The 18,935-nt window shown below is 40.0% G+C and overlaps 1 protein-coding gene across 3 annotated transcripts in view; it reads right to left on the reverse strand.

Moving 5' to 3' along the window:
• The window catches only part of TASOR (transcription activation suppressor), a 30,411-nt gene extending 14,232 nt beyond the window's left edge, over window positions 1–16,179 (reverse strand). For all 3 annotated transcript variants that reach the window (XM_034066294.1, XM_034066293.1, XM_034066295.1), the window contains exons 1-11: window positions 15,688–16,179; window positions 9,275–9,420; window positions 8,075–8,167; window positions 7,152–7,224; window positions 5,706–5,797; window positions 5,213–5,371; window positions 3,772–3,899; window positions 2,492–2,523; window positions 919–1,024; window positions 389–492; window positions 181–284 (exon numbers count right to left, since the gene is read on the reverse strand). In XM_034066294.1, coding sequence (XP_033922185.1) covers window positions 181–284; window positions 389–492; window positions 919–1,024; window positions 2,492–2,523; window positions 3,772–3,899; window positions 5,213–5,371; window positions 5,706–5,797; window positions 7,152–7,224; window positions 8,075–8,167; window positions 9,275–9,420; window positions 15,688–16,054 — 1,404 coding nt within the window. In that variant the 5' untranslated portion in view covers window positions 16,055–16,179. The remainder of the gene's footprint in view (window positions 1–180; window positions 285–388; window positions 493–918; window positions 1,025–2,491; window positions 2,524–3,771; window positions 3,900–5,212; window positions 5,372–5,705; window positions 5,798–7,151; window positions 7,225–8,074; window positions 8,168–9,274; window positions 9,421–15,687) is intronic.
• Between the last annotated feature and the right edge of the window lie 2,756 nt (window positions 16,180–18,935).

The following is an 18,935-nucleotide window of genomic DNA, read 5'->3' on the forward strand; positions in this document are numbered from 1 at the left end:
TCACTACTAATACTCTTACTGCTTACTACTGGTAAGCTAAATTTCATCATGGGCAGAGAAGTGCCCAAGAATATGGCAGCTAAGGAATTCCAGTAAGATCATGGATCTTGTAATGCACCTTAATGAAGAGTTAGTAAAATCATTTTTCAAAACAGGAAGAGTAAAATCTGTTGCACTCACAAGTTTCTCCTTCTCTAGTTTGTGAAGTAAACTCTCAAAGTGACTGCCAGAACGGGACTTCTCCACAACTTCATACAGGCTACAGTACATGCCGTTCTTCAACACTGACACAATACAAAGAGAGAGAGAAAAGGTAAGAAAAAACCCAAAAGATTCTGTAACTCAGAAAACTCTAAAAATGCAGATTAAAAAGAAAATCTGGAATTACCTTCTCTTGCTCCTACATACGTTTCTTTATACAACAGCGCTGGGGAGATTTTTTTCTTCAGTTGATCAATGCTCACAACTTTTTCAACCTCCAATTTCTCTGGACTGAAGAGGAAGGGTGGGCAGAAGGAATTAAATACAAGATAAAGCTCTCTTTACACCCCCCCCCAGTCCTACCCTTGTTGAGCAAGTGAGAACTATTCAGTATATGCTCTTAAAAATCAGTTCCTTGGACTACCTCATGAGCCAGTGGTGTTTACTCCTGCAAAGGTGGGGGGAGGGTTGTGGTGTCACCTCAAAGCAAAAAACAACCAACCAACAAAAATAGAGGTGCTGCCAGTATTGTGTGCATGCACTAAAAGCAGCTCTGGACACACATGACTCAAGAGTCTAGTCTGGCATACTTCAAGTGTTCAGTCAGTGTGTATTTTACATTTTCACCTGAATACATCCAAAGTTCACCAGTCTCTACTAGAAAAGAGTTTTAACAAACCAATATCCTAAACCTCCTGTTTAAATGGTAATACTCACAGCTTGCATGGAAGGAAAGGACGTGCTGCTGACTTCAAGGAAATGTGGCACAAAAGTTTGCCTTTATTCCAAAGCTGTCCCCTCCATAATGTATAGATGTATTTATCTAAAATAAGGTAGAGAAATGAAGATTAAGTGAAACACCTGCAGATTATCTTGAATTTCACTGAATCTTTCTGTATTTTGTGTTTGTTTGTGAAGCAGCTATAGGAACATCTTGATTTAAGAAGTTTAGCCTTTATGGTAGCATGGGTTGCTGTGCTACTTGAAATCTGATACTGTGTTGCTTGAAGTCCCTGTTCTCTGTAACATATTAGCTTTAGTCCTTACTCTCTAGACCATAACCAGAGTGCCTAGGGTGTGTTGTATATAGGATGAGTTATGTGACAACCTGGCAAGGCAGATACCTAGGCTGGCCAGCTTGGCAACAATGTAAGATCAGGGTGTCCTTTAGTTGAACTGTCCTCATTATATTCTCATTATACTACTAAAAAACACCCAGGTGAAGACCCTTCCTCCGTGCAAATCACTAACCAATCATTGTAACTGGGAGTACATTACCTTGTAATTTGTGTGTATAAATGTAACAACGAAAGGGGCATGGGGTGTGCTTGATTTGTGGAAACTCCACCTAGCACCCAGGGCTGTAATAAAGAAGTGCCTGCTCTTAGTGCTACATTAGCACTAAGGAGTTTTACTCTCCTGACTTCTGGTGACAAAACCACTTGTGGGACTGAAAGGAAATGGCAATAAAAAGGCAGTGAATCTCCAAAAGCAGTATAGGGAAAATTCCATACTAACACCAGACCAGATGACAGTATGGTAAATAATAAGCTAAAAGGTAACAGAAAGAGATTTACAATCCTCTCGTTTTAACCTGCTCTGAGCAGATTAAAGGAGGTTAGTAGGTCACCCATACCTATCTATAAAAGCACACCCTTGATGCCAGCATCTGTGGAATGGTATCCTCTGTCCTTACCTTAACTGTCAACCATTTTCATAGAATCATAGAATAGTTAGGGTTGGAAAGGACCTCAAGATCATCTAGTTCCAACCCCCCTGCCATGGGCAGGGACACCTCACACTAAACCATATCACCCAAGGCTTCATCCAACCTGGTCTTGAACACTGTCAGGGATGGAGCATTCACAGCCCCCCTGGACAACCCATTCCAGTGCCTCACCACCCTCACAGTAAAGAACATTATATTAAACATGGTGTAGTTAATGTATGTTCAAACATTAATATTTTACTGGAATGAGGTTCAAAAGAAAAGCAGGACAGAGGATCATATTTATTTAAATGCCACTGAGCAGGAGATTAAGAATCAGAATTTAGGTTCTTACTTCACTGTAATTAGAAAAGGAGGGAAAAAGAAAGACTTCATTTTGTTCAGTTTTGGTTTGTTCTGGTAAAAGAAGATATCTATTAAGGTATCTGATCACTCAGTATCATTAAAACTCAGGTATACCATCAGCATAACTAAGCTGCTTAAAAGCAAATAAAACTACGTGGGGAAAAAAGCCTTCCATAATCACCATAATAAAAGCAGTAAATTTCAATTTATTCTTACCTATAATTCTATCTGCGTTGAAGCTGTTTGATCTATCAAAAAGAAAAAAACCAGAATGACCAGGTTGAAGCAGAAACTTCTGGCTACTGAATTTGACATTAAGGATATTTTATCAGTCTCACAACAAAGCAACACTGATAATTTGCTCTCTAGCCTCAAGCTATTGGGCATTTTGATCACTATTTTTTAGCACTACATGGTACAGTCCCCACATCTTGATGCCTTCCTATCAGCACAGCTTTCATACTGTACCTGTAACCAATTGCTCACTTCAATATTCTCTCCACAGGCAGGAAGACACCACCAGTGAAGAGGTCAGTGACAAAGTATATGGAAAATACTTTTGGAATACAGTCGTGGTTTAAGCCGAGCCAGCAACCCAGAATCACGCAGCTACTCGCTCACTCCCCACCTTCCTCCCACTGCTCCCGAAGGAATGGTGAGGAGAATCAAAAGAATGTAACTCCTATGGGTTAAGATAAGAACAGCCCAGTAACTAAGGTATAACACAAACCACTGCTGCTGCCACCAATAGTAATAAAGGAAATATCAAGGGGAGAGAATACAACCGCTCACCACCCGCCAACTGATACCCAGCCAAACCCGAGCAGCGATCTAGCCCTTTTGGTTAACTCTCCCCAGTTTCTATGCTGGGCATGGCGTGCTGTGGTATGGAATACCCGTTCAGTTAGTGTGGGTCAGGTGTCCTGTCTCTGCTTCCTCCCTGCCTCCCTCCTCCCTGGCAGAGCATGAGACTCAGAAAGTCCTTGACTGGAGTAACAATGCTCAGCCACAACTAAAACCACCGGTGTGTTATCAGTGCTGTTCTCAGGCTAAGGTTGAAGACACAGCACTGCACCAGCTACTGAGAAGGAAAAAACTGACTGCTACTGCTGAACCTAGGACAAATACCAAACAAAATAATGCCGTGAACATTTTTAGGCCTGAATTTCCTTGGTTAACCAAAAAAAACCAAAACAAAAAACAAAAAACCCCCAAACTAAAACAAAAAAAACCAGAACCCCAATCCACTATACATGAGTTCCACCTAGGCAGAGGGTGAGCAGGTGCAGAGAGCAGCAGAACTGCTTCCTACAGGGGCCAGCCTGCTGTATAAAACCAATTCTGTCACCTCTTGCTTTGCATTAGAAATACTTATTATTCTAAGTCCCTGTAACATGTCCATTGATGTTCACCTAAATCACTTGTACGCTACTGCCAAGAGCTATAAATTCTTCATGCTGCATGCAGTCTTTCCAAAACTCTATTTTCTAGCTTACCTTGATGGCGGCAAGAATTTTGGTAATGGCACCATTTCATCTTTATAAGTAAATGACACGACAGCATAAGGACATACATGTCTTGGTCTTCTCCTGATCTCATCAAAGCCATATTCATAGAAATAGTACTAAAAAAGAAGTGAACACAATGTTTATTACAAGTCTGGTAACCTGTATTTTGCAGATACACTAAAATCCATGACCTTTCTTCATTGAAAGGTGTACTCTGATTCACAGAAGAGCTTACAAAATATACCTCATGATTCATTATTTAACAAACGGATTTTGTTTGAAATGCATTATGCCATACATTAACTGGTATACAAACCAAGTCATATGTTACTATAATAAATCAAATCTATGTTTGTTTTACCAACAGCCTATTTCTTCAAAAGGTGATACTTAAAAAAAACTTCTAAAGGTCCTTCTCATATGTACTTTGTTATACAATCAGTTAAGGTCTATTCTCACCTGCTCCTCCATCCTCTACGAAACACTAATCAATAAGCTAATCAATAACGAAATAATAATTTTGCAACAATTATTTGAAAGTATATTCTTGATGAGGTATGGGACAAGTAACAAAAGAAATCACTGAGGGAAGTATTTCTACAAGTATTGGAGTCTCTCTTTAGTGCAGTCACAAAACTCTGATGTTAAAGAAAAATGTTAGTTCAGGCAAGTTTGTAGTGAGAAATGAAAACATGTATCCATCTGCCAGTCATCTGATTCAGTGCCCAGCTCTGACTTACAGAAGTCAAAAGAAGCTGCAATACTAAACAGGATGCTTTCAAGTTAAATATCCTGAAATCTATGAACTTGATAGAATAATCCAACTGCAACAGATTACTGCAGTGAACAGATGGAGGAACAGAGATGCCTGGAACTGACTCCATTATGTCCTCCCCTCCCCATCTCCAAACCTAAGAATCTGGTATGGGAAACACAAAAAAAAAAGGAAAAAAAAAAAGGGGGGGGGGGAGGGAAGGGGGAGAAGGGGTAAAAGGAAAATGAAAAAAGAAAAATTATGTTCTTTCCTAGCCAGTTTTACACTTAAAGCTTTTCATTCTCTCCTCTCTTCCCTGGCCCACATTCCAGTCCCCATGTATGTTCCCTAGCTATCTCTTACTCCACCTACATACTGATGACTTGAAGGAGCTCTCCATCAGGTCCAGATATATATATATATATATATGTATATATATATATATATATATATGTATCCACACACACATACATATATATAAGAGAAACAGGAGAGACTGACATGTTCTTAATCTCTAATACAGACATCTCTGGGCTACTGCTAAGCATACACTAGACTGCAGCATTACAGCACATGGTCAGTATTTGTTATATCTTCAGTGATTTTATCTCCATCATGTTGTAACTTCTGTTTATCAAGTCTTAGATAAGAAGTTAACACATGTACAGCTTTCACCTGTGTGAGTTCATAGGCTCGATAAGCCAACAAAGAGGTCACTTTATTTGCATTCTTTGAAACATGACACTCATGCTTTGGTGTTGGATCCAATGCACTCTTTACTGTTGATTCCATTGCTTTCATACCGATGTGGTCATATATGCTTTTCATTTTTCCCTGTAACAAAGCAAAAAATTTGTAAACATAAGCTTTTTACTGAAAACCAGCAACATGCTTCAAGTACTAAAGGAAATAAGAGCACAGAAATGAAAACAGACCATTAAAAAAGAAACTTATATAAGTACATTATTTTCATAGAAAACACAGCATTTTCACCTTCTATAAAGAAATTATTATTTTTTGAAGCTCAATGTCAACACATTTTAAGCCTAGAAGGGTTCTAGTTTCTCTACAAGCAGCTAACTCTGTAAATGGAATAAGTTATGTTTAAACCACCTTTATTTTATGAGTGAGCAACAGAATCCTTCAAGAATAAGCAAGATAAATTTACCTTTATTATTTTAAAAACAATCACATCTCCAGTTGCTCCAGCTTCCAGAGGATTAGGCTGCAATAAATCAGCATACCTGGAGAGATATACACCTGAAAAATAAAAAACAGCACATTATGGTGAACATCAAAACATTATTAGATGTGTAAAAAAGCATTACAAGTTCAACATGTAGCAAACAATACAGATACTATAATTTTTCTGGAGCAAGATCAGAGAAAGGTTGAAAGGCTGCAGCTTCAAGACAGCAGAGCGAATGTTTACTTGCACCAGCACCAGTATGAAACTGCAGCAGAATACGGACAGCAGCTCAGTTTAAAAGCAGCACACCCACAATGTTGTGTCTAACAGGTCAAGCCCTGCCCAGCGGCTCTACAGATACTGTTTTCAGGTGGGGCTTTTTTAAAGAGCTAATGTTACATACAATGCACCACTGCAGAAAGTGGAGATAAGCACCAAAGATAAGATAGTGAAACAGGGCAAGAAAACCCTGGCATCTTCAGCAATCTTTCATCCTGCACTGTTGACAAAAATACAGTCTTGGAATCCTAAACTGACACTCAAATGGAAAGGTAAAATAATTTCTTGCCTTTCAACACTTCAACCATAATTCCATAGATTTTTTAAGGCCTTAGATACATACTGCATCTGTTGGTCTATTTTACTACCTCAGATCAAGTAACTGCAAATGAACTGAGTTACTCAGAAAAGCATTCATTTTGCTTAGGTTCCTCTCACTCCAAGTCTGTATTTAACTGCTTTGATAAACTGCTCAGAACCTTTACTGACTAAGCTAATAAAAAGATATATGCTCATGTACCTTTGTTCTCCTCAACTTCCATCTATCCTGCTTTCAACATTCATACTGTCACCTCTGTATCATGTTACCCTTCAAAAGGATGACAACATCATTTCTTGATTTTCTATTTTAAAAGCTTTGCAAAAAAGGAATTTTGCATCCTGAACTTTCAAACTTCTCAACATGCTGTGACTCTTCCAGGTCTCCAATTCATCTATGCTCTTCTTGGACCTGAGGATCTAAGAACCTTAGTTCTATCTACATCAATACTAAGCTGAGCTGCAATTGCCATTAGGTATTTGTGAATGCATATACATGCACATATGTATGTACAAACACAGAGGCACACAGACTTAGACTGAATTTGTTCCCTGGCCTCCCTACTGTATGGGGAAGACATGATACACTGGTTCAAGTTAAGCAAAAATGAGAATTAGGTTTTCCCTGAAGGAAAGGAATTAAATAAACTAGTCAAAACCAGAGTTATGAAGTAATGTCCTGATGTGAATCTACTCTGCTAAGAACAATTAAGCTGTGATGTCCCTGCAGTAAGTGATAGAAAAAGGACTGAAAGTTACACAACTGCATCACATTATCTGCCAGCTCACACTGAACAATACCAGCACACATAATCAAAAGATAGTTACCCATGGAAGGGCTGCCAAGAATTGTTATTTTGGAGTGGCCCACCTGCAGCCCCTTTTCACATATGGTCTGGATCTGAAAAGAACAGACATTTTTGTTAAAGCAAGTCTATCCAAAAAGCCAGAATAGGAACAGAACAAATGGGGAGAAACAACAATTACACAATTTTGATTGAGCTAAATCAAAATCAAACCCCAAAAAGCCTCACAACCAAACCCAGACTGAACTGCAATACAAATTATTAAACTATAGAAGTCAAATGCTCAATATAAAACAATTACACAGATTCACCTGTAACTTAAGAACAGCCTCCCTATACCTTAAACACACTTTATGAACATTACTTGCATTTAATACACAAAGCAGAAGGAAACCTGGCAAACGACTGAATACTTAGGACATCCTGGCTCTATAATAGCAGAAAACCCACAAAAACTCCCTGTCCATCACTGCCATTAAAGATGTATATTCAAAGAAGAGACAGACAGGAAGGTCCATTTTCTAGCATTACATGTTACCTTCTCCTTAAGGTAACCCTCTCTGACATAGAAAAAAATAAACCAACCCAAAACAATCAGAAAACCCCAAAAATATCAGCACCCCCAAAACTCAACTGCAATGAAAATACACAACACTCCTTTTCAATTAAAAACTAAACACAAGACCACTAGAAACCAACATGCCATCCAGAAATCTCTTTTTTTAGTTATGAAGCAGAACCTAAAACAGAGAAGATACTTTACAGAAACATGCACATGGAGCACCTCTAATAGCAGAGAATAAAGGACTTAAAAGGTGACATAATATCCTATCTCTTTCCAATTTTGCAAAAAATAACTTAATGATTGTGTCAACAAAAATATTCAATTTAAAAATAAAACCAAACTTCTAACTGAAAGAATTTTAGACAGAAGTTTTTTCTTACCTGAGCTCGATCAACCATCAGAAAGGCATAGGTTTCAGAAAGTTCTTTTTCTGGGCGACCATCAAATTTCAGCTCTCTGCGTTTTTCTGTGTACTATTAAACAGAAAGTTATTAACACATCAGAAAAATTACTTAATGTCACATTCAAGTGTCAATGTTCTAAGGCCCCATCTATGTCAGCAGATCCAAGTGTACAAAAATAATCAGAAGATTAAGTTGAATGCGACTATAGTATGCTAAAAGTCTATTTCGAACCCACTGCACCATGGAAAAAATGTCATTGGCTTCATCTGCCCAGAGATTTGTTTGTTTAAGGAAGAGACACTCCTCAAACAAACCTGCAGTAATGTTTAGTGTTGTCTTTGGAGTATAAATAGCTACAAGCATCCAGCTCAATGCCTTCCCTATCATCTTTGAAATAAGCCTTTTACTCTTCCTAGAAGACAGATCAGTGTATTTCAGACTGCGCATGTACTTTTGCTGTTGCACCTCACTCCTACTCAGGTGTGGTTTTCATCAGTTGCAATACTCCTTAGCTGTAACTATGTTATAGTAAGAAAAACAAATATACATCAGAGCTTACACTGCAGTTTCAAGATAATAATGACAGCAAACCAATTATGTATTCTATTACAACATACATGAAGCTTGTTGGCACTGGGACTGAAAAGTTATTTCTCAGTTTGGATTTAAGAGACACTGTATAAGGTACAGCAGAACTGTTTCAACCAAGCTGCTCAACTTGCTAGGTCAAGCAATCACCTCTTTCAGGTGGTACTTCTTGGAAAACAACAGAATTATAGAGACTGTGTGAACTTAAGTGTCAGAAAACTATTTTCATCTTAAGTTTCACAAGGAACATCAGGCCTTTCAGACAAGGCACTGTAACATCTTCCCAGGTTATTAAAAATACATAAAAATTAAGAAACTGTTTGAAAACTTAAAATGCACAGAGATGAGCAATGCCAAACACAATTTTTTTTAGTCTCTTCTGAGTATCTGGCAGGCAAGATATTATATCTATGCACTAACAAACTGGCCTGAAAAATAGCAGTTTACACTTTTGAGGATGTCAGTTTGCAATTGTGAAGCACATGAGTACAAAATAATCTCTAGGTCTTTGCCTCTGGACCCAGAAAGGACATTAAATTTCATTTGACTTGTACGTTATTCATAAAGAGAAGCCATAAATACACTCACTTCCTTTTCCAACAGTTCGCTGTGAACTAAGCTGGCTCTCTTGTAACTAAAATTGGACACTGAACTTGGTTCCAAGTAAGATGAATGCAGAATCTTCACAACATCCTCAAATTCTCGAGATCCTACAGCTACTGGCTGGAAGAGTGCTATAAAAGTGAAAAAGACAAATGGTTAATGCTTCAATTTAGAATACAAAATGCCTGAAGTATTTGAGAAAGATGGAATTCAGGGTAGGAAGTTTAACTTGAAGTTGCCTGGAATTATAGCAGCTTCAAAAGAATAAAACAAACTACATTTCCTTAGCAGTTGTTACTCTTGAACAGCTGGTTCTCAGCAGCCTAGAAAGGAAGCACCTCAAGTCTGAATTTACCGTTGAAAATATCTGATATGTATTGCAAAACACTGTAATTAAACTTCTATAATTAAACTAATTAGCTCTTTTAATTAAGAGCTACAAATTGGTCTATATAAAACCCTTAACAACAGATTCATAGTTCTGCCTCTCTTTAGAGCCCTTACGGGGCTTTTTGTTTGTTTGCTTATTGTAATAAGGCTAAATATGAATAAATTCAACACTTCCTGAAGAAGTCCAATAAGCTCCTGGCACTAAAAACACACTGCCTGTGTTCATACTTTATTACCTTACCCCTTAACAAGGACTGCTTTAGAAGAACAGCCTTTCATTTACTGTTGGACAGATACACCTTCCAGGCAAACCTCTGCATGAAAGTTTGCACAGCAAAGTGCTCATCTCCCCAAGCTTCTTCAGTTGTATTTGGGTACTGAAGGTGACAAACTGATCAGAAGAGCAACCTAAGAGTAGGCCAGCAGGGAATCTGAGCACAAGTTCTGAGAGGAGTGCCTAAGAGAATACTTCCCAGGAAACTGAACTACTTTGTATCACTAAGATTGAATGCATTTGTACTGAAGAGAGAAACACCAGTAAAATATAAACCAACCCTACTATAGATCTACACACACTTGAAAAGCATCTCCCATCCCCACACACCTCTGTTCCTTCAGACAAGGAGTTAACAAACCCCACTGTTGTGGTGCAAGAGTTTCACATATTGCCTGTTCCTCTTGTCTCTGAAAGGACCAGTGAAGGCAGCAGCTTACCAATGCCAGCTGCATGTCCAAATTTCCCATTTTCCTATGGGTGATTGCTGTACCTCACCCCTTACCCCTAGAAATACATGCTTAGCCAAATACACCCTATTCCGTTCATCATCAACCCAGGTGAGGACAAAAGTCTACAGGACTAGCTAGAAAGAGTGACCACAAACTATATACAATGTGTTCCCTACTTCCCAGCCACAAATCTAGGAAAAGGCACATTATCACATTGATTAGGACCCTGCCATTCATTCAAATGTTGTCAATTACGTTCCCATTTGTGTTTAAACATTTCCTGCTTTGCAGAAAGTTCTGGCAAGAGAGCCAAGACAGCCTTGCCCAAGAACAGCAAGCTACGGAGAGAGAACCCAGCATACAATTATCTCTCCACAGACTTAGGGAAAAGCTCTACTTAATCCCCTAAATTACTGAATACAGCAAATTAGAGATTTTTTTAAAAGATTGTTGTTTTTTTCAGTTTCTTAGCAGAGGACAAAGAAATGTGTTTTACTGCTATTGTTACTTATTATTCGATAATACATTTTCCTGTTCTTCACCAAATTTATATCCTCCAAATTCACCAGACTACTGAAGGCAGCAGAAGATCTGTTGCTATGCTGTATGAACACAGATCAAAACTGAAACATTCTGAAGTACACAGGCATAAAAGACCCTTCTGAGACTCAAATTTTTCAGTCTGAGTACAGAGCATTAAAACAAGGCTGATTCCTCCTAAATGATCATATCAGTGCAAGATCAAGATTCTACATCCACCTTTTGATAAGAAAATGCTTAACAATCCAAAAACATCCCAGTAATGGAATTTCTGTTCCTTTGAATGCACCTTGTCCAAGCAATCCAAAGTGAACAGGAACAGCAACAGCAACTACATCTATAATCTTGCCTTAGTTTACTTCATGCATGTAATAAGAGTGATTGGGTTCATAGCTGATGCCACCCATTGTCTGGGAAAAAAGCAGCACAAACAAGGTTTGTTGAACGTGTAATCCTCACAGAAAGAAACACTACTCAGGTTCTGAAGATCCCTTGTAAATACCAAATGTTATCACCAAAAGCAATTGTTTGCCTGCCAACTTTTCATACACAGTACTAGCAGACAATCCACACTGTTTGAAATCTAGACAGCATCCCCCAACTAGGGATTTCTTCTCTGAGACAGCCTAATTTTGTGTCTATTGCATTGTTTTTCTGAGTTGCCAAATACTAGATGGAACACAAAATAACTACTGAAGTGACTAAAGGACAGCACTATAACCATTAAACTAGAACATGTTATTTAGCTTTGAATTTCAGATCAACTATCACATATGGCAGTCAACAAATCTGTCAGTGTGCATGGCATAAACTTTTTCTCCTTCTTGATGCATGATTCCTCACACACACTCATCATATGCTCCCAAATCCACTTCCCAGTTGTTCCAAAACTTGAGGCTTTGCAGTCTTCAGGTTCCTACTAAAAACCTGAAACATTAGCCAATGAGTTAAGTAGCATAGCAATACTTTTCAAGTTGTCATTGAAAAGCACTTGTATTGAGGAGCTGCTATTTTCCAGGAGGTTGCAGTTAGTATAGAAGAGCTCATACCTCACCTAATAGTAAGCACTAAACTAGACCTCCCATAGTAACCAAGCCTTATGTCCACAAGCAAATGATGAGATTGTCTCCTGTCCTACATCAAAGACAGTAGTATGTACATACATATTTTTCAGGCTCACTACATAAACCTGATGTTGGTATGCTGCACCTTTATTGACCTGTCTAAATTAAAGTGATTTATGTAGGGACTAACTTGCAGTATCCTTATACCACATACCAGTCCATTATTATGGGTTTTGCTGGCTTGTTCTAAGTAAAAATAAGCAAAATATATTGGTTTTGTTCAGTTTCTACTCAGTGTACTGTAACACATACAAGTACTATCAGGTGAAAACTTATTTTAGGCAATATAGCACGTAGTAAAGGGACAGACATTAGACTGGATAATGTTTAGATGCACATTCACTCCCTACAGGCTTTAGATTTCTCTTTCACAGCTTTCTGATGCTTCAACATGAGAAAACAGCTTGGAGCTAGAACATTCGGTTGGTTTGGGGTTTTGGGTGGTTTTTCTAAGTTAAAATGTGAAGAAGCAACAGAGACATTCTCCTTAAGGAAACCTGAACTAACTTTTAAGTGAACTTAAGAAAACTACCTATTCTGACAGAATGCTAGCACTCTTGACAAACAAGTGTTTCTGCTACAAAAACTTCATTGAGAAGCACCATTTTAAGTCTTCATTTTTTAAGATGACACCAAAAATGTGTGGTTTTAACAGATCATAACATTGTTATTTTTATGATTTTTTTCATCCCAAGATGTCTTTTGCTTGAAAGAGATCTAAGCAGTTATCAAGTCCAAGGATTTCTAATGAAATCCCCATGTAGAAATATCAAGCAGCAGAAACTCCTCTCTACCAAAGATATGGAAAATGAATCATCAAATATTAAAAGAAGGGACAACCTCGACCTCCAAACAAGTATTTCTAAGCCTTTCATGGATGAAAGCAAGACCTTTTTTCCCTGAGTCAGCCTAAGAAACAGAAGTTAACTTGGTAGATTATGGGAATAAATGTCCACCATTAATCAACAAGCAACTGATTGAATCATTGTTTGCTACTTGAGCATGTGTTCTGGAATTGTCTTTTGGTACAAGGCCCATTCATATAGTTCAGCAAGTTAGAAAATGCTCTTCCAGTAGTTTATCTTGAAAATTCATTTTCTTAATCCTATTAAACCAGGATCACTGAAGTTTCGGGCAGACTTGGAAACCGAGGAAGATGTGACAACTGAATCAAGAAGAGGCCATGACAACAGGCAAAGTACTAAGGTAAAAAGAAGAGATAAGCTACTCAAGACAGTAACACCAGTACTAAACTGTTATGTCCTGGGAAAACAAACTTGCAAGAGAGTTCCAAGCAGGAAAACCAATTCACACACACCTTAAGAAAGATTCTATGTGACAACCAATCACAGTTAGTTGTAAGAAGTATGTTTCTTCCAGATGCATTTCTTCACATCAGCAAGGTTCTGCTGCTTTTAGTCCCTCATCAGTTTCCAAACAGAGGTGGACATGTCAATTCCAGAAAGGCTAAATAAGCAACTTAATCCTGGGTTCTAGGACTTGATGGTTTGGGGGTTGTTTCCAAAACACATTTTGGTGCTTAAAAAGAAAAAAACAAAACTCCTCAAACAAAATCATTCTGTACAGGTTTTATACCCTACGCATGACAGACCAGTCTTCACAGTCAAAACACAGCTGTATCTCAGGATGGTATGTCCAGGAAAAAAAAGGAGTTTTAAATAGCAGAACAAGGACAACTTCAAAACAAGGAAGTATGGAGGAAGCTTGCACATGTATTGTTTTATGATGGAATTCATAATGTAGCCAAGAGAGCTCTTTTGAGAGGTGGTATTCTGATTAACAAGATGTACTCAACCATTTGTGCTAAGCATGTTCTAAGTGTATGCCCCTGCAATGTTAAGATGACCCATGTACCACTGATCTTAGTTTAGTTCCAGACTGATTTAACTGCATCATAGCTCTAATGCCAACAAAGAAATTGGCTGGCCTCACAGCTGGTGGTGGCAGCCCACTTTGCTGATCTTGCCTGTGGCAGATATGCTCTCCCACAGCACTCTGCATTGTGGTATCACAAGGTCTAACACCAACAATAATATGCAACTCCACGATCAAAAGCACCATGGATTGAATGGAAAAAGGCCTATTTTGAGAATTCTGGAAACCCTAAATCACCAGTATGATTAAAATACCCAAGAAGCTTTCTGTAAGCTGAAAGGGCAAGAATAAAAGACAAGTACACTAAAAAGTAAGCACTTCTGAATTAGGTCAAGTGACCTTGACTTTAGTGAGTGAATTTCAGAAACAGCAAAAGAATGGCTTCCCTTCTAGATGACACAGAAGCCCATTTCAACTAGTCTAAAACACTTGTTACACACCATAGGAGATGGTTGTGCATGGGCAAATGATGAATTAGATCACACAGAAGGTATTTTGCAGGTTTCCATCCACACTGGAATCAAATGCTAGAGAGGAACTTCACAAGTCTGTGGTTAAGTACTAAGCATATCTGAGATATATTTAAAGGTATTCAAATGCAACCACCCTTGGGTCTGACATGTAGAACTGCAAGAGGCACCATGTTTTATGCAGACATTTTTCTGTCAGATGAATAAGACTTTTTTTCCCCTCAAATCAACCCAGTTCTTTTTACACTGGATCTGTGCCAGACGTGTTCCCCTTCACGGGGTGGCAATGGCAAAGAAATGGAAGGAAAATGAGGATATTACTGCCAAAAAACAGAAGGGAAAGACTGGATAATGAAATAAACCTACCTTCATCTCTTCCTTATAGAAGAAAACATTTCAAGAAGTTAGATGTTAAGACTCTTCTCTGAAGAACTAAAACCCTATGAGAACAGGTTTGATTTTTTGATAGTCTAAGTTACTAACCCCATGTTGCAAAGGGTCAAGAACTGAGGTTAACTTTCAGGGAGAGAAGACTTGTCTTCGTGTCACTTAAGATAATGTAAGCAGAAGCTAAGGGAGTCTGATGAAAAGCAAGAATCACCACAGGCTTTAGAGGAAAAAACCCAAACAAACCGCAAAACAAACCCTGGACACGTGAAAGAGGAATGCTTCCAAGGCTAGGCACGTGAACATGGGATGCTCACTTCCTTTCTGCCAAGGAAGGCACACACTAGGTAAGAAGTCTTCTGCGTATCATCGATGAAGAACAATTACGCTCAGTATTTGCCAGCCTACCCTAAAGAGGATTACACCCCTCTCCTGCAGAGAGGAGGTCAGGGGGAAGAGAAAAACGGATCATCTTCTGTGTCCATGTGTCAGAGAACCATCTTCGCAGCATGCGACTGCCTCTCCAGCACAGGCAGGATCAGTACTCAAGCCCACCCAGATCACGTCAAGCTTCTCCATCCTTTTAAAGCAACAGTGAAATTCAAGACGAGTTTTTGGGGTTTTTTTCTCCTCCTTGTGGCAAAATAAATACGGAAAAGAAGGAGGGGTAGGGAAAGAATGTAAAAGCCCCTCTGACACTGAAAATCTCATCCCCAGCAGCCTCTCTAGTCCAAACCATGCCACAGCCTCCTCCACACCCGCAGGATTTTGCATGCAGCTGTGTGAGGTGCATAAAGAGCCTGTCTCATGAATAAGATGAAGGGGGAAGTGAGGGAAAGAAAGGAAGGAAAGGGAAGGGCACAACCTTTCTTTTCTCTGCTCTTCCTGGGAATCTGAAAGTTCCTCCTAACATGCAGATCTTCTGGGAGCTTAGGGAGAGGGGGAGGCCCCCCCAGCTGACTGCTGAGCGGCTGCTGCTGTTGTTCATGAGCCGTTGAGGTGCTGCTCCTGCGCTGGCTGCTCTTAGCAGCGATGCTGAGGTTTGGGGGGACCTTGTCCTCCGCAGCAGCCACCAGCAGCGCCTCCCCACTGCTACTGCCCTCACAGCGTCCGCCATTTTGTGTGCTGCGCTCGGCAGCTCTAGGACTCTCCGCCCCGACGAGGCCCGCGCTGCTCTTCCCCGTCCGCTCCGGCTCCATCTCGTCACCGTTCAGCATCACGGCATCCACCATTCGCTCCTATCTCCGAGAAGCGAAAACGCCAGCTCGCGTCTCCTCTTCCTGCCCCAACGAGCCGCTCCTTCCCCGGGCCCATGCACCGCCTCTGGCCGCTACTGCTCCCCCTCCGTCCGGCTCGCCTTATGGCACCCCCGGCACCCCCTCCCCGAGCGGTAACATGGCGGCAGCGCACGCGGTAGGGGGCGGGGCTGAGCCGGCCCAGCGCAGCCAATCAGCTGTGGGTGCGGTGGGAGCCGCCGCGGGCACACGCCGAGGCTCCGGGTGCGCGCACGGGCCGCCGCCGGCCCGCCGGGCCCCGGCCGGGCTCCAGAACGTTCCTCCGCGGCCGCCTCTCCCCTCCCACCAGCGGCTGCGCCTTCAGTCGGCTCTTCAGGCCCTAAGCGAGGTCTCGGTGCCGGGTCTCGGTGTCCGTCGGTGGTTGTCCAGTGCCCTGGGGAGAGGAGACAGGGAATGTCACTGGGATAACGCCACATGCGAGCGCCATGAAGCGCCGGGCCCACTGCTGCCCCACAGTGCGGCACCATCGCCCTCCGGCCAAGCAGCATCGCCACAGGCCCCCGGAACGAGAACCGCGGCCTGCTGCCAGCGCCATGCCGGCTTCTGTCCCCAGTGCATGGGGCAAAATGAAAACATTTTACTCTTTGAAGAATAAAAATGAATTATTAAGCATGAAGGATGGGCAGAAATTGTCCGGATACTGCAAGAGAAGCTGGGTTAGTGTCGTGATTCATTAGAACAGCACCAAATAACTTTACCCACCCAACAGCTTCCTCTGCACTGGGGGCATACAAACACTGACAAACTCTGTCGTTAGAGTAATGCCTTCAAACTAACATATCTTCACTGTAAGGAGTAATTATAATGAAAACATAAAAGTATGAGAGTTCTTACTAAAACTGTTAAAATACAACATTTGTTACACTTCTTTGAGAACAGAAAAAGCAAAGGAAGTGTGTGTTGCTGCAATGACTTTTAATTGTGTAACTTTGTTGAATTTAATCCTCTTTTACATGTTTAATCAAGTGCATGTAGGATTATGACAAAAGACAGGTTCTATAGCAAGGGTATATTCCATGCCTTGTGAATCTACAAACTGCAAGCAAGCTTCAAGATGAAAAGAACAGAATGTGCAAGTAACAAACTGACCTTCAAAAAATGAAAACTTCAATGTCTCAGCGGTAATATAAATAATGAGAGATCAACTGAGGGCCACACAATCCATTGCTCATATACCAAAGAGTATGATTTTTCAAATGGAGTGAAACTAAATGCCATAAATGGATTTGGTGCTATTGAAGCTACATCAGAAATTGTTTTTCCAGCAGATTTGCTAAAGAAACTGGGATGGTTCTGTGCAACATGGGTTTTTTTCAGTGCAAGAGCTGAGTAATAAGGTGAAGCTGTTACAAGTTTTGTTCACTTACAAAAAAAACCCTAAGATTGTATTTATGGACCCAAGCATGACACAGCAAAACACATGTGACACAAGTGCTAGCTTAAATTATTTCTCTCTCACAAGATCAGTGTTGTCTGGTTTAGATTCTGTAATCTAAGTGAGTGCCTTTAATCCTTGTGGTCCTTGTGTAAATCGGCTTTTAAGGAAAAGCAAGGCTTCAAATATTATGCCAGTAACTGGCATTTCAAAACAAATAATGAGATTTCATCACACCTTTGTTAGGTATCCAACTTGGTTGATTCTTCTGTAGTACTTCAAGGGGTTTCTGTGTCTTGTGGTCCATCCTACACCTGCATTGGAGGCCAGTGTCAAAATACCAGTTTAACACTTACCTCTGCCACCCGTGCTGCAAAGCTTGTAACTTCTGGTAAACGCAGGGTGTGACAGAGCCAAAGCAAAGACCTCTCACTGGCAACTCTGAGGAGTGAACTAAATTGAAAGGTGCCTGCTGAAAATACCCGTTTTTGCAGTGCCTAGGAAATGAGAGTAGCACATGTTTAGTTGTACAAGTAACTCACAGAACATTGACAGGTTTGTTTTCCTTGTTAAAAGTATACTAGTGCTGTTGCACTAATGCATATTTCATTACTTTTACCAATTACCTTAAACCCTGATAACTGCAGCCATTTATACTGTTATCTCTAAAGCAGCTACCAAGCTTAAATGCACAGTTTTACCTATGAAAGGAACAAATATTTTTACCTAGCCCTTTTACTGATCACTTCTTAGATTACCTGCAAGTCAGAAGACATAAGTAACTTACCAACCAACAAATGGTCTGGTGCCAATAGAAGCCTCCAGGGTGTTAAAAGAAGATAAGCTAATAATTATTAGTTTCTTTTTAGAAGTCTTTGGGGAGTGGCCAAGTTTAAACAGGGTAATTAGTATCTGTAACTACAATTTACATCAATTACAGAAACATAACACCAAACATTTATCTGACATCAGAAACATTATCCAGAGGTCATAAAACCCACAAATGCTGTATTCAACCTATGGGTACATTTAAGGTTGTCTCCCTGAGAACTTGATGTCCTGCCTCTGTGAGGATTCAGTAGTGCTAAAGAGAGCATCACAAATGAGCCAACAGACTATCACAGTAATTTTGCTGTGCTTTATCTCATTCTAATGGAACTTTCCACCTACAAGGAAAAAAAAAAGGAACTACCAGAATACCAGTCTAGTGTTTTAAGTCTGTGTTGATCCATTATGCATCTCCAAAGATACCAACCTGCTTTATTAAGTTTCATTTGATAAAGCTGCTAAAATCACAAAGTCTTGCTTATTTCCCAAACATACAAAGAGGTTTTCCTCATCACTTGCTTTAAGGAGATCCTTGTTTGCAGTTATACAAAATTATTGTAGGCATTAATTAACACAAGCCTGGGAGAGACCATCATAAAAATTGCAAGGTTATAA

The sequence above is a fragment of the Melopsittacus undulatus genome, chromosome 9 (genome assembly GCF_012275295.1).
Source record: "Melopsittacus undulatus isolate bMelUnd1 chromosome 9, bMelUnd1.mat.Z, whole genome shotgun sequence".
Classification (NCBI taxonomy): domain Eukaryota; kingdom Metazoa; phylum Chordata; class Aves; order Psittaciformes; family Psittaculidae; genus Melopsittacus; species Melopsittacus undulatus.